This window comes from Coregonus clupeaformis, chromosome 6 (genome assembly GCF_020615455.1).
Source record: "Coregonus clupeaformis isolate EN_2021a chromosome 6, ASM2061545v1, whole genome shotgun sequence".
NCBI classification, from domain to species: domain Eukaryota; kingdom Metazoa; phylum Chordata; class Actinopteri; order Salmoniformes; family Salmonidae; genus Coregonus; species Coregonus clupeaformis.
The window spans coordinates 21,354,633-21,366,775 of record NC_059197.1 but is presented as its reverse complement, the minus strand read 5'-3'; the positions used below and the strand labels follow the sequence as shown (position 1 = coordinate 21,366,775).

Here is a 12,143-nt window from a genome sequence, read left to right as displayed (position 1 = left end):
CTCTACATTGTTTGTTCATGGGCATGATGGAAGACTACTTTGTTTCTAACACGCCAGGTTCTACAAAATGTCTGTTTTTCATAATTATTGATGATGGTTGATGAACAGTTTCGTGTCTAAGGTCTGTCAATTGACAATAGAGATGTGTCATAAGTTTTACTTCCTTGTTGAGTAGATCTCCTTCTCCCCTGTTTCACCATGTTAACCCTGAACTCCAACCTCACCCAGCTAGGTTTATTAGCTCCTTAATGGGGATAGAGTGAACTCTATACAAAACTTAAGCTCTGGCAGTACTAACTAATGTGTTAAAAGTGGGTAAGGTCTGTAAGGTTGGGGAATCCTTTGGAATTGTGTGCCTTTCCCCGGTTTACAACTTAGCCTATGTAGGGTCCCCGGGAAAGATTCTCCACATTCCATTCTGTAGACAGAGGAATGTTCTGGAACGTTCGCCCTCTGGCCGACTGGTTCGATTGTTATCATTCTCCTCACTGAACCCAGACAGTTAGATACACAATTGCATATTCACTGCACAATTTAGTTCATTTCAGAGGCTTGTATCCTGATTATGGCCCCTTATTATGAGCCCTTTATTATGCTAAATCTAACCCTTTCTTGATCATGATGTATCAGTATGCTTTGACGAAACTGAGCAGATTCTTACACTTGAATCATCTTTGAATGTTAATCACATACCAAGTTCATTTTGTGTTTCTTTTTATTGAAAAATAGTCAAAAGGACACAACATTGCATTATGGCAACATTCCAAGGTTGTGGTAAATGCCTACAACATAAAGTCACACAGTTTGGTTGGCAAATGGCATAGATAATTCACTTAAAACAAAGAGTACAGAGGAACAGTTTCAGTGCAGCTGGGAGGCAAAAACAACTGTGAAAGCATGATAAATGTACTTTGCAGGGTGGAAAGTGGAAGATAGTATGGCATGAAATTAGCTTGTGCAACAATATTTTTCTCTTTAAACATTAAAGATAATGCAAGTAACCACACATATATCACAAACTCAAAATAAGAGAGAGAAGCCAAACCTATACTGGTGAAAAGAATGGTGGAAAATGTCTGATTTTATGAAAGGCAAAAATCTGAGAGATCATAGCTACTTAATATAAGCATGCTGTCAGGTCGTCTGCTATTCAGGTACTCTAAAAAGGCACTTATGGTATTTGGCTATTTCCTGAAATGTGTTGAAATGCAGACTTAAACAATGTTATTGATTATGGCACATTGCAAAGGCCAAACAGCATTCATTCAAACGTATACACTCCTGTTCACTGGGAGTGCTTAATGTGTCTGTGATACATTAGTAGGCCTAGATATTCAGTCCACAGATGACCTATTGGAATGTGTTCTTGAGGTAACAGTCATGCCATAATACACATACTGTTTCCTGGCATGATTCAATCAGTAAACTGTAACTCAAACTATCCATTAACTATTATAACTCGTCACGCATCTTGTCTCCTTTGGGTCGCACCATTCTGCCGATGAAGAGGATGGAGTTGGTCTTGTTGTCCTTCACCAGGAAGATGAAGGGATGGTCAGCGTAGAACAACTTGGGGTTCCTCAGCTTCTCGCTTCCGAAGATGCTGGTGTCGAAGGGGTTCCCCTCGATGTCCCACTCCATGGCAGAGGCGTGGAACACGTTGGAGAGGTACAGGTCCTTCTTGCCGGAGATGTTGGACAGATCAGCCTTGGTTTTGTCCACAGCTTCGGTCAGACCAAGCTCACCAAGAGTTTTCTGGAGAGAAGAGTACAATAGAGTGTGAAACATGGAGAAATTGTTCATATGTAGGTCAAATACATTCTTTCATAGTCAAGCTTGCGAGCTGAGTCGTAGTTTATGAGATAAGTCATTAACGACCATTAAATCTATTGCAAACAATATAGTCGCAATGATAATAATAATAATAACATGCCATTTGCAGTGATGTGTTTACCTGGAGGTTGTGGCTAACTTCAACGCTGATTTTGGGCAGAGAGATGGCCACGGCCCTCTCCTCCATCTTGCCCATCCAGGTTTCCAGCTGCTTGCGGGTCAGCAGCTTCTCCAGCCTCTCCAGGGGCTCCAGGTGATAGGGCATGATGAACACCAGGCTGGACTGCTTTTGGCCCAGGGGCATGTCCAGCACAAACAACCCGTTATCTGTGTCATCATGGAACTTATAGAGACCTGTGGAAAACAGTCATGGGATGAGAATAGATGAGTCAAATGATCTTGATAATGTTGTAGATAATGTCTTATATTAAGGCTTATAGTATGGTATGTCTCTATTCAAAAGTTTAGCGAAACCTACCAGTGCGATGCATCATGGGAACAGAGACTGTGAATGAACGGGTCACCAGGAAGCCACGGTTGTCTACCATCTTCTCATGGAACTTCTCATCCCAGTGAGCTATAGACAGAGGATAATGTTTGTTTTCTAAAGATATTCACATCTCACAAGCTCACTATTTAATACTCCCCTATATCAACAGTAGTAGCAGTAGTTGAAGGTACTAACTACTAGGCTACGGAGTGTGTTTGAATAACTCTACTTACGCTTGAAGAACATAGCGTTGGCGATCGTGGCTCCGTCAGCATTCTGCACATCCTTGGTGATCTCAGGCAGCTTGCCGTCTGTCGACTTGGCCGCCCATTCGTTGATGGAGTTCACTGCGCTCCGCTTGTCCCTGAGGTTGATCTTCAAGTGGTCGTAGTTGTAGTGCTTCTTGCTGCTCTTCACAAAGTCTTCGGCGAAGGTGACCGAGCTGGGGCCATAGAGGCGGTTGCTGATCTTCCATGTGACGTTACGGGTCTTGGGGTCGCTGACCTCAGTCAGGAGCTCTGACAGGCCTGTGTGCAGGTGCTCATCCTTCAGGGCGTCAGCGCTGAGGACAGACTTGACCTGGGAGGCGGTGGAAGCCTTGGCCCCGAGGGCCACCATGCCCAGGGAGGAGGCCACCACCACAGGGGATATCAGGATGTTGTCAAGTCCCTTCTCCTTGGCCACCGTGTGGTAGAGGCTGAAGGCCAGGTTGGCGCTCTGGTCGGCCATGGTGGTGGCATGGCTGCTCAGCTTCTTCTTGTCTTCTCCGGAGGCCACAATGGCCAGCAGGCACAGAGCTACGAAGGTCACCCACATCCTTTCTTTCTTCTGGTTCTTGAGCAGCTATAGAAGCCTGAAAGCAGACAAAAATTCAAGAATGTTGGAAATAATGTTGGATTTTGTGTTGGTATTTGAGGCCACTGTTTGAAAGGGTCTATTTTTGTATAGCAAATATGTGTTATTACAGTGTAGTTTTAGACGGAGGTCACTTATTCAGCAGTTAAATTACAATAGTCACCACAAATTACAATGTTGAACCCAGAAGAAGAGGGCAGGGTTGGCTGCACAAATGAATGGGTTCCAATTTTAGGCAGCCATGTTTCTAGCCACGTCAGCAGCTGTAGAACACTTGAGCTGTAGCAGCACTCTAGTGTGCTGGGCTCTGACTGAAGGTGTATTTTGATACCTCTCTGTGCTCTTGTTCATTGTAGAACAAAAAAAGTATACAGTCAACATTTCTAAAATAAAATTTGATATTCAGAAGTTCCCAGAGGTATCATGACTAAACAATTTTGTGAATGTCCACATAGAACCTATGGAGGTACTTTTTGCCCGTGAACACGAGCTCACAGGCAAAAAAAAGCATTTGCCTGACTTGTTCAAATAAAAGGACCAAATGTGTAGCCTCAGGATATGTCTAACAACGAGTGGCTTCTTATTAATCCTTTGATTTTCCACTACTTTTTGCTTCTCTGCCTTCAAAAACATGGGTGTATAGCTGTTTTTCACTAATTTAGCATTTTTCACTTTGTATATCTTTGCATCATCATCTTGGGATACCTTGAAATGTTTTCATACTGATGTCAAGGTTTTCGTTTTTCATTCTGAAAGAAAAGAGGTGCATGGGGTCATCTCCATAGAGCAGGTGATAAAGCATTAGTCAGACCCATATGGAGCTTTTTTTCATTTCTTTCCATCTTCCCTTGAATATAAGGGTCATTGAGAGAAAACATTTTGTATTTGATATTTTCTTGAATATTGATTAATAGCTAGGTATATCACACATTCACACGCAAAACTTCTCTCATTGGTCAGTGCATGTCCCAGAAAAACGTCCATCCAATCAGAAATGCCACTGTGGAACAGCATTTTTTTTTATTTTTTTTTACAAAAGTAGTGCACTGGGCTTTTAATGGTCCTGTATTAGGGACCCATATATATATAGACGTCGGCACCGCTGGCAAAGCTTTTGTTCCAGAAAAAAAAAAATTCACTGCATCCACCCCCAAACAAAGTCCCACCACTCCCAAAATCATCTTTGCAATGTTAGTAACAGTTCTGCTTGTTTGTGTGTGCAGTAATGATGGGAAGTTCGGCTCTTTTCTGAGAGCCGGCTCTTTTGACTCGGCTCCCAAAGAAGAGCCGGCTCTTTCGACTCCCGAACGGCTCTTTATTTAGGATCTTTTGTAGCCTATATTTTACCTTAACTTTGAAAAAAAATCATGGTTTATGTGTTGAAAACCCTTTTGCTTTCAGTGTTTTTATGAGAGACCTTATAATGCCTAATTCTGTGCATTTATTCTGTGACAAAACCACTCTTACATTTGTTTATTTCAATTAAACTTTTTTATTGCACAAATTAACAATAAACTTCAAACAAATCCACAGAACAGAATCAAAACCAGAACCAAACTCCAGCAAACAGCATTAGTCCTCAGGGCAGGTTGGCATTCAGGAAGATCAGATGCCTCAGCTTGGATGGGCTGATAGGCCTGATACGATTTCGCCTCTCCGTGAGTATCTGCCCTGTTTTGGAGAAGATTCTCTCAGAAGGAACTGATGTGGCAACAATACATAGTCTCCCCTCCATCACATCAGTTGCAGTAGGAGAGGTTATACTTGCACGCATGGGGATGGCAGTAGACGTTACAGCAGCTGTTGTTCTGGTATGAGACACACCAGGATCAGTAGATGGTGAGCTGGCTTGCCCTCTCTCCTCTAACTGCACTGTAGGATGGACAGTTCTTGTATGTCTATGCAGGTTTGTGGTGGAACCTGCTCTTATAGTGACCTTCGTTTTGCAGTGAAGGCACTCTGCTTTCTTGTTCCCAATATCTTTAAACTGCAGCCAGATGCTGCTTCGCTTTCTAGTGTCACTCATAGTTAAACGACACGACAATGCAAGACGCACACACGCTCCTCAGTCCGCTCTGTCTCTCTCTTCACTTGCAGTGGAGTCAAGTGGTGTGTCTGCCCCGCCCCCTCTCTGTTTACACATCCTTAATTCTCACGTGAATGCCGCATGCTGGTCGCCATGCTGGCCAATCATAACAGACCTCTGTGAAAGTGAAACCTAAGCAGCGAATGGGCAAAAAACTGGGAGCCGGCTCTCACTCGATGCGAGCCGGCTCTTCTGATTCACTACAAAGAGCCGGCTCTCAGAGCCGATGCTTGTGCGCATGACCCATCACTAGTGTGCAGCAATGTTAGTAACAGTTCTGCTTGTCTGTGTGTGCAATTACCCACAAGCAAATAATATCCCCAATCAAGTTAATGCAATGATTTGTAATTTTCTCTCCTCATTTATTGAATAATTGTAACCCAATAATCAACATGCATCATCAAGCAACGATATTATCTGAAAGTACAGTTATAACTGCCGTATCGAATACACTTTACAGATACGTTCTATCAGCTACTCCAGTTCTCACCAAACAGATGAGGTAATAGCAAATATATGCCGTTTGATTACACATCAAGATTGTGCAAGAGTGCCTGAATCCGAATACATTCCACATTATACAAAGTAATGTCGAAAAGAGTGCCATTTCTGAACCTAAATGCATGCACTACTTTTACTTTAAACCATTAAAACAAAACAACTGCTTTCCCCAAAAATATCGTTAAAACGGAGCATTATTCCAGTCTCTCCCAATCCTTACCTGGCACAGTTTGGCACGATCTCACTCGCTGGGTTAACTCCTCTGTCGACTGATGTTCCTACTGTTTTTCCTCTAGCCTATATATCCCACGGAAAAGAAGCTTCTGGAAGTTGGGAATGGGGTATGCAAATGAAACCTCTGGCTCTCCTCTGGATGCCGCGACTTCAGACCTCCCCCCGGATCCATTTGCTGCAGTCCTCTGCATGGTCCAAATGCTGCAGGCTGACTCAATCCCACACACAGCTTTCATCATATGAAACTTTCACAAATGTTCTAACTTTCATTCACCAGCAAAATAGATATGGGTAAAGTACAATAGTGTATATTTTTCAACAGAGGATATGTGCATGTCAGTGATGATGACATCCCTTTGGCTTCCTCTTGTAGTTGTGAATGGGTACATTGGGCACAATGCTCATACTGTATGTATGTGTATGCATGTATAGTATTTTCAATAATCCTGTCCAAAAGCAATGATCATGGAAGGGAATCCACACAACGTTTATAACAGTTGTTGTTACTAGAAGTTTGTAAAAGTAGTTACAGTTTCAGCCTCCCCATCACTCACCCCTCCCCCATACTGCCACGTCTTCCCCAGCTGATTGCAGGCTTGTTTAGGATGGGGGTTGTGGAGCAGGAGCTTTGGCAACAGTGCTGTAAACCAGCTAGAAATCAAGCTCTGACCTGAACACGTCCTCACCAGTCCCAATACAAGCAACTGCAACCGCTTTTTACATCATTTCATCTAATGGAGGGACTAGTAGGCCCACGCCTGGTGGAGATAGGGGCATATGTTACACATTTCTGTTGCTCTTCTGTACCTCTGTACACAACACTTATATATGAAATAAAAATCCTTAGGGGTGATACTACTTCTTACTAAACCCACAAGGTTAAAAGATTAACAACAAAAAAAACAGAATTCTGCAGCTGATACTTAATAAGAGGTTTCCTAAACATTACATTTCCTGTTTAATCTCAATGTTCTTCAGTGTCATATTTTTTGCCATGCATAACCCAGCTGAACTGTAATTTTGCTCTCATGCTGGACGTTAGATACACTATCAGCGTTTTAGGTGTTTGATTTTTTGTGTTTCTACATGATTGGACATGTAAAACACTACCGCTATGCAGGATTCTGTACCTTCACTCAGCGAGATGAGAGACACAAGGGATCTATTGAGTTAAAGGACGCTTGGGTGGTGCTGCCAAGACTAACGTATGATGTAAGACCTCAGTGATGTTTCCACGATGCGGAATGATGTACATTTCTGAAGCATTACTGTACGAAAGACTATTGAGAGTAAATATCAGTTCATCATAGGAGAGCTGTAGCTCCGCCCAACCGTGATGTGGAGCACAGCATGCTGGGAGATCTCTAACTGAGGAGAAGGAAGTAACTAGAGAAAGTACAGTAGCCGTGATAAGTTCCAGCCATCTCCTGTGATTACCTTTAGTTAGCATTCTTTGTTTAAGCCAAGGCCAGTGTGCGTCCTTCAGAAATGTGAGTTCATATTTCTAACAATTAATGTGTTGTGGATGCACTCCTCTGTTATGCTAATTCGCGTTTTTACCGCGAGCTAGCAACTGTAACCTTGCTAACCCAGTTTGTCATCTCATTTCATGCAGCTAGCAGGTCAGCCATTTTGGGGACAGCTGGTCTGGATTTCCATCTATGGCATTCTGTGCACGTGTGCTGGAAGCGATGGATGGGGGAGACCGGGCAGAGGAAGGAGGCGGCAGGCCTTCGAAAAGCGGTCCACAACGACCAGGATGGTGGTGTTCCCTTAAGAGAGAGGCAGATCAGTTAAAAAATCAACACTCAAATGAGACCATGGTCATTGTGGAACTGGTAAAGGTTTTAACTTACCCGCTGGGAGGTGCCTAGGTGCCTTAATCTGGGCGCACACTGAGCAGGAGGAAACATACACCCTCACGTCCTTAGCCAAGGTAGGCCACCAGTATTTTTCGGTCAGGCAGCGCACTGCACGACCGATACCTGGGTGACCAGAGGAGGGTGACGTGTGTGCCCAGTAGATCAGACGATCACGGATAAGCGCAGGCACGTACTGCAGCCCAGCTGGACACTGCGGTGGAGATGGATCTGTGCGTAATGCCTGCGCTATATCCGCGTCCATCGCCCATACTACCGGCATCACAATGCAGGAGTCTGGCAGTATGGGGTTATTGTCTCTGGGCCTCTCCTCTGTATCATACAGCCGGGACAGTGCGTCTGCCTTCACGTTCTTCGTACCCGGAATGTATGACAGTGTGAAATCAAACCGGGTGAAGAATAGGGCCCACCTGGCCTAGCGAGGGTTCAGCCTCCTCGCTGCCCGGACGTACTCCAGGTTACGGTGGTCCGTCCAGACGAGGAATGGGTGTTTCGCCCCCTCGAGCCAATGTCTCCACACGGTCAGAGCTCGGACAACAGCCAACAGCTCCTGATCACCAACGCCGTAGTTCTGCTCCGCCGGGCTGAGCTTCTTTGAGAAGAACGCACAGGGGCGGAGCTTGGGTGGCGTGCCCGAGCGTTGAGACAGGACTGCTCCCATCCCCACCTCGGACATATCCACCTCCACTACGAACGGTAGTGATGGATCGGGGTGGGCCAGTACCGGGGCCGAGGTGAACAGTTCCCTGAGGTTATTGAAGGCCCTGTCAGCTTCAGTAGACCAGCAGAGCCGAGACGGCCCACCCTTCAACAGAGATATAATGGGAGCTGTGACCTTGCCAAAGCCCCGGATAAACCTCTGATAATAGTTGGCGAAGCCAAGGAAGCGCTGCACCTCCTTTACGGACCGCAGCACGGCTGCAATGCGGTCGCCCTCCATCTCCACACCTGTGGTAGAAATGCGGTATCCGAGGAAGGAGACGGACTGCTGGAAAAACATACACTTTTCTGCCTTAGCATAAAGGTCATTTTCCAACAGTCGGGCCAGTACCTTGCGAACGGAATACACCAAGATGTCATCGATGTAGACCACTACACAGCGACCAAGCATGTCCTGAAAGACCTCGTTCACAAAGGACTGGAAGACTGAGGGAGCATTCATCAAACCATAGGGCATCACCAGGTATTCATAATGCCCCGTGGTTGTGCTGAATGCTGTCTTCCACTCATCTCCCTCTCGGATACGCACCAGGTTGTACGCACTCCTGAGATCTAATTTAGTGAAGAAGCGCGCTCCATGCAATGACTCAACCACTGACGGAATGAGGGGGAGAGGATAACTAAATCTAATCGTCTCCTTGTTCAGTGGTCGATAGTCAATGCACGGGCGCAGACCACTGTCTTTCTTCTTCACAAAAAATTTACTCAAGGAGGCGGGTGAAGTGGAGGGACGTATGTACCCCTGGCGCAGGGACTCTGTGATGTATGTCTCCATAGCCTCCGTCTCCGCCTGCGACAGGGGATACACGACTCCTGGGAGGTACAGCGTCTATCCGAAGGTTTATTGCGCAATCCCCCACCCGATGAGGTGGCAATTTAGTTGCTTTATTCTTGGAGAAAACAGATCATGGTTTTCGGGGGGAATGCGCACGTTGGAGGCACCGTCTGGATTTTCACCATGGTTGCACCAACGGAAACACCCAGACACCTACCCTGACACTCTCGCGACCACCCCGTGAGAACCCTCTGCGGCCATGAGAAAGTGGGGTGCTTTCCCTAACACCACAGGGAAAGCAGGAGACTCAATGATGGAAAAAGTGACCTGCTCACAATGCGTCTCCTGTGTGATCATGGCGACTGGTACCGTGACTTCCTTTATCAACCCGGACCCTAATGGTCGACTATCAAGTGCTCTGATAGGGCGTGGAATGGATAGGGGAACTAATGAAATGCCCTGGCGGCATGCAAACGTTTTATCCATAAAGTTCCCAGCTGCGCCTGAATCTACTAGCGCCTTACACTTGGGAACTCTCATGTAATCAGGGTATATGGGTATGGTACAGTGCGCAGCAGAGGGCTCTGAACAAGGTGCTCAATACCTTCTTGCCGGCAGCCAAACTGTTGAATGCTGAGGCAGTGGCCACTCTCCGGGTTATCTTTAGCTCCGTGAAGGATGGATGTTGCATGTTTCCCATGGCGCCCTTCTGACTTCTGCCCAAGTCTGTCCTTATGCCCTTTGCTTGATGACTGGCCATCATAGTCTTGACACCAGGACTCGTACTGTAACCACTCTGAAAACTCAAGTAAGGTGTATGTGGTACCTGGCTGATGACACATGCAACGGCAGAAGTCTGACCTCATCTCAGGTGGTAGCTTGCTGAGTAGGCATGCCACATGAGACCCACACATAAGCTCTATGTCGCCATCTGGACCCAGTGTCCGGAGCATGCCCACTAAGGACTGGACCTGTAGTGCGAACTTCTCGAAGGCAGCTGTATCTCCACGGTGTACATCAGGAGAGTCCATGACACTAGCTATCTTCTTCAGGGTGACATGGTCTGGCTGTCCAAACTTCTCGTTCAGGGCTGCCATGGTGTCTGAGTAAGGCGTGGGGGAGTTGAGGTATTAATCTGCCACTAGGCAGCCTTCTTCTAGCTTTAAGTGATCCACTAGGATCTGATACTTGAAGAGCTTGTTCCCGTCAGCTGGCAGAAGGTTCCATAGGCGAGCAAACTCACTTTTTCAGAACCACACACAAATTCTTGGTTAACACAATTGTCAGGCCATACACTGTGCTGTGCTGTGCCATTACTGCTCTGTAAATCAGCGTCATTAAACAACCTGAACTGGAATCATACCGGTCTGTCATGTGTGCCCTTACAAGCACCTGGCAGAGAACACATAGTGCTAAGTAAATCCTAACCCTACAGAATATACCGGTACAGTCCACCAAGTCTTCAACTACAATTACCTTTAGGCCTACGTCTTGTAGATATGTAGAGCGCAGTGTAATTAAAGAATTAGCAAATGCATCACAATCATGCAATTCACAAATCGTGAATAGTCTACCATGAATAACACATCTATAAACTTTTTGGAGGTATTTTGATGGCATGTCAATATATTTTGATACTGTGGTTGATAGTATGTGTAACCATTGACCAACAACAATACATTTGAAAAGCAACTATTGCATTTTTCTGTCAAGTTGAAGTAACTAAACTTCCATCGCTAAGAATCATTCATTTTTATTTTGTTCCAACATCCAGCTCTTGTTCCAAACTCTTGAACTTTACATATTAAACTTGATTTGTCTTAATTATGGTTTGATTCACTTTTGCTCCTCTTCAGGTCTGTGTCTGTGCTGGGCTGGCAGAATAGGCTAATGACTGCCTTGGGGTGGAACAAAGACTGTATTAAAGGTAATCTAGGGAAGGACTTGTAATATTTGGCTATTGGATTAGCATGCCCTCTGGTGGTCTAAAGAGGTTAACATTTTCCCAAACGGAAACAAAGTTTGCTCTTCACAGTGCAAGTGCTATATTTGAGGGAGACTCAAGTTTTGCTGATTTTTAATTGAGGTCACATTTTGGCACTTTAAAATAATTGTAATAATCTTGTTGCGACTTTAATATAACCCTGAGGTTAGCTCTGATTGGACTCCTATTCTTATTATCTGTCTTCTAAATATAGACTATTTATACTCATTCATCTGTTTCTTTTCCTATTTAGATAAGCATACGAATTAAAGACAGGTGTCAAAATGAACCTGTAAATATTCACAATGGAACTAATCCCATGCCATTCTATATACAGTGGGGAAAAGAAGTATTTAGTCAGCCACCAATTGTGAAAGTTCTCCCACTTAAAAATATGAGAGAGGCCTGTAATTTTCATCATAGGTACACGTCAACTATGACAGACAAATTGAGAAAAAAAAATCCAGAAAATCACATTGTAGGATTTTTAATGAATTTATTTGCAAATGATGGTGGAAAATAAGTATTTGGTCACCTACAAACAAGCAAGATTTCTGGCTCTCACAGACCTGTAACTTCTTCTTTAAGAGGCTCATCTGTCCTCCACTCGTTACCTGTATTAATGGCACCTGTTTGAACTTGTTATCAGTATAAAAGACACCTGTCCACAACCTCAAACAGTCACACTCCAAACTCCACTATGGCCAAGACCAAAGAGCTGTCAAAGGACACCAGAAACAAAATTGTAGACCTGCACCAGGCTGGGAAGACTGAATCTGCAATAG

General features: G+C 44.7%; 1 protein-coding gene across 2 annotated transcripts; it reads right to left on the bottom strand.

The window, feature by feature from the left end:
• Positions 1 to 697: 697 nt before the first annotated feature.
• On the bottom strand, positions 698 to 6,308 carry LOC121567733 (serpin H1-like). 2 transcript variants are annotated; one of them, XM_041877973.2, is made up of 6 exons: positions 5,986 to 6,308; positions 3,884 to 3,927; positions 2,557 to 3,176; positions 2,312 to 2,410; positions 1,955 to 2,187; positions 698 to 1,755 (listed from the first exon to the last, which is right to left on the bottom strand). In XM_041877973.2, exons 3-6 carry the CDS (start codon positions 3,137 to 3,139, stop codon positions 1,453 to 1,455), a joined length of 1,218 nt encoding a protein of 405 aa, XP_041733907.1. In that variant the 5' UTR covers positions 3,140 to 3,176; positions 3,884 to 3,927; positions 5,986 to 6,308; the 3' UTR covers positions 698 to 1,452. The 2 variants fall into 2 exon arrangements, with proteins under 2 accessions (XP_041733907.1, XP_041733908.1); XM_041877974.1 differs by lacking the exon at positions 3,884 to 3,927 and having other exon boundaries at positions 5,986 to 6,171.
• Positions 6,309 to 12,143: the final 5,835 nt, after the last annotated feature.

What these genes read in the sequence shown, in the direction of transcription:
- LOC121567733 (XM_041877973.2), bottom strand. Translation starts at nt 3,139, where the DNA reads ATGTGGGTGACCTTCGTAGCTCTGTGCCTGCTGGCCATTGTGGCCTCC. An exon ending in CAACGCTATGTTCTTCAAGC is followed by an intron (nt 2,411 to 2,556) that starts GTAAGTAGAGTT and finishes CTCTGTCTATAG; the next exon opens with CTCACTGGGATGAGAAGTTC. An exon ending in TCCCATGATGCATCGCACTG is followed by an intron (nt 2,188 to 2,311) that starts GTAGGTTTCGCT and finishes TGTTTTCCACAG; the next exon opens with GTCTCTATAAGTTCCATGAT.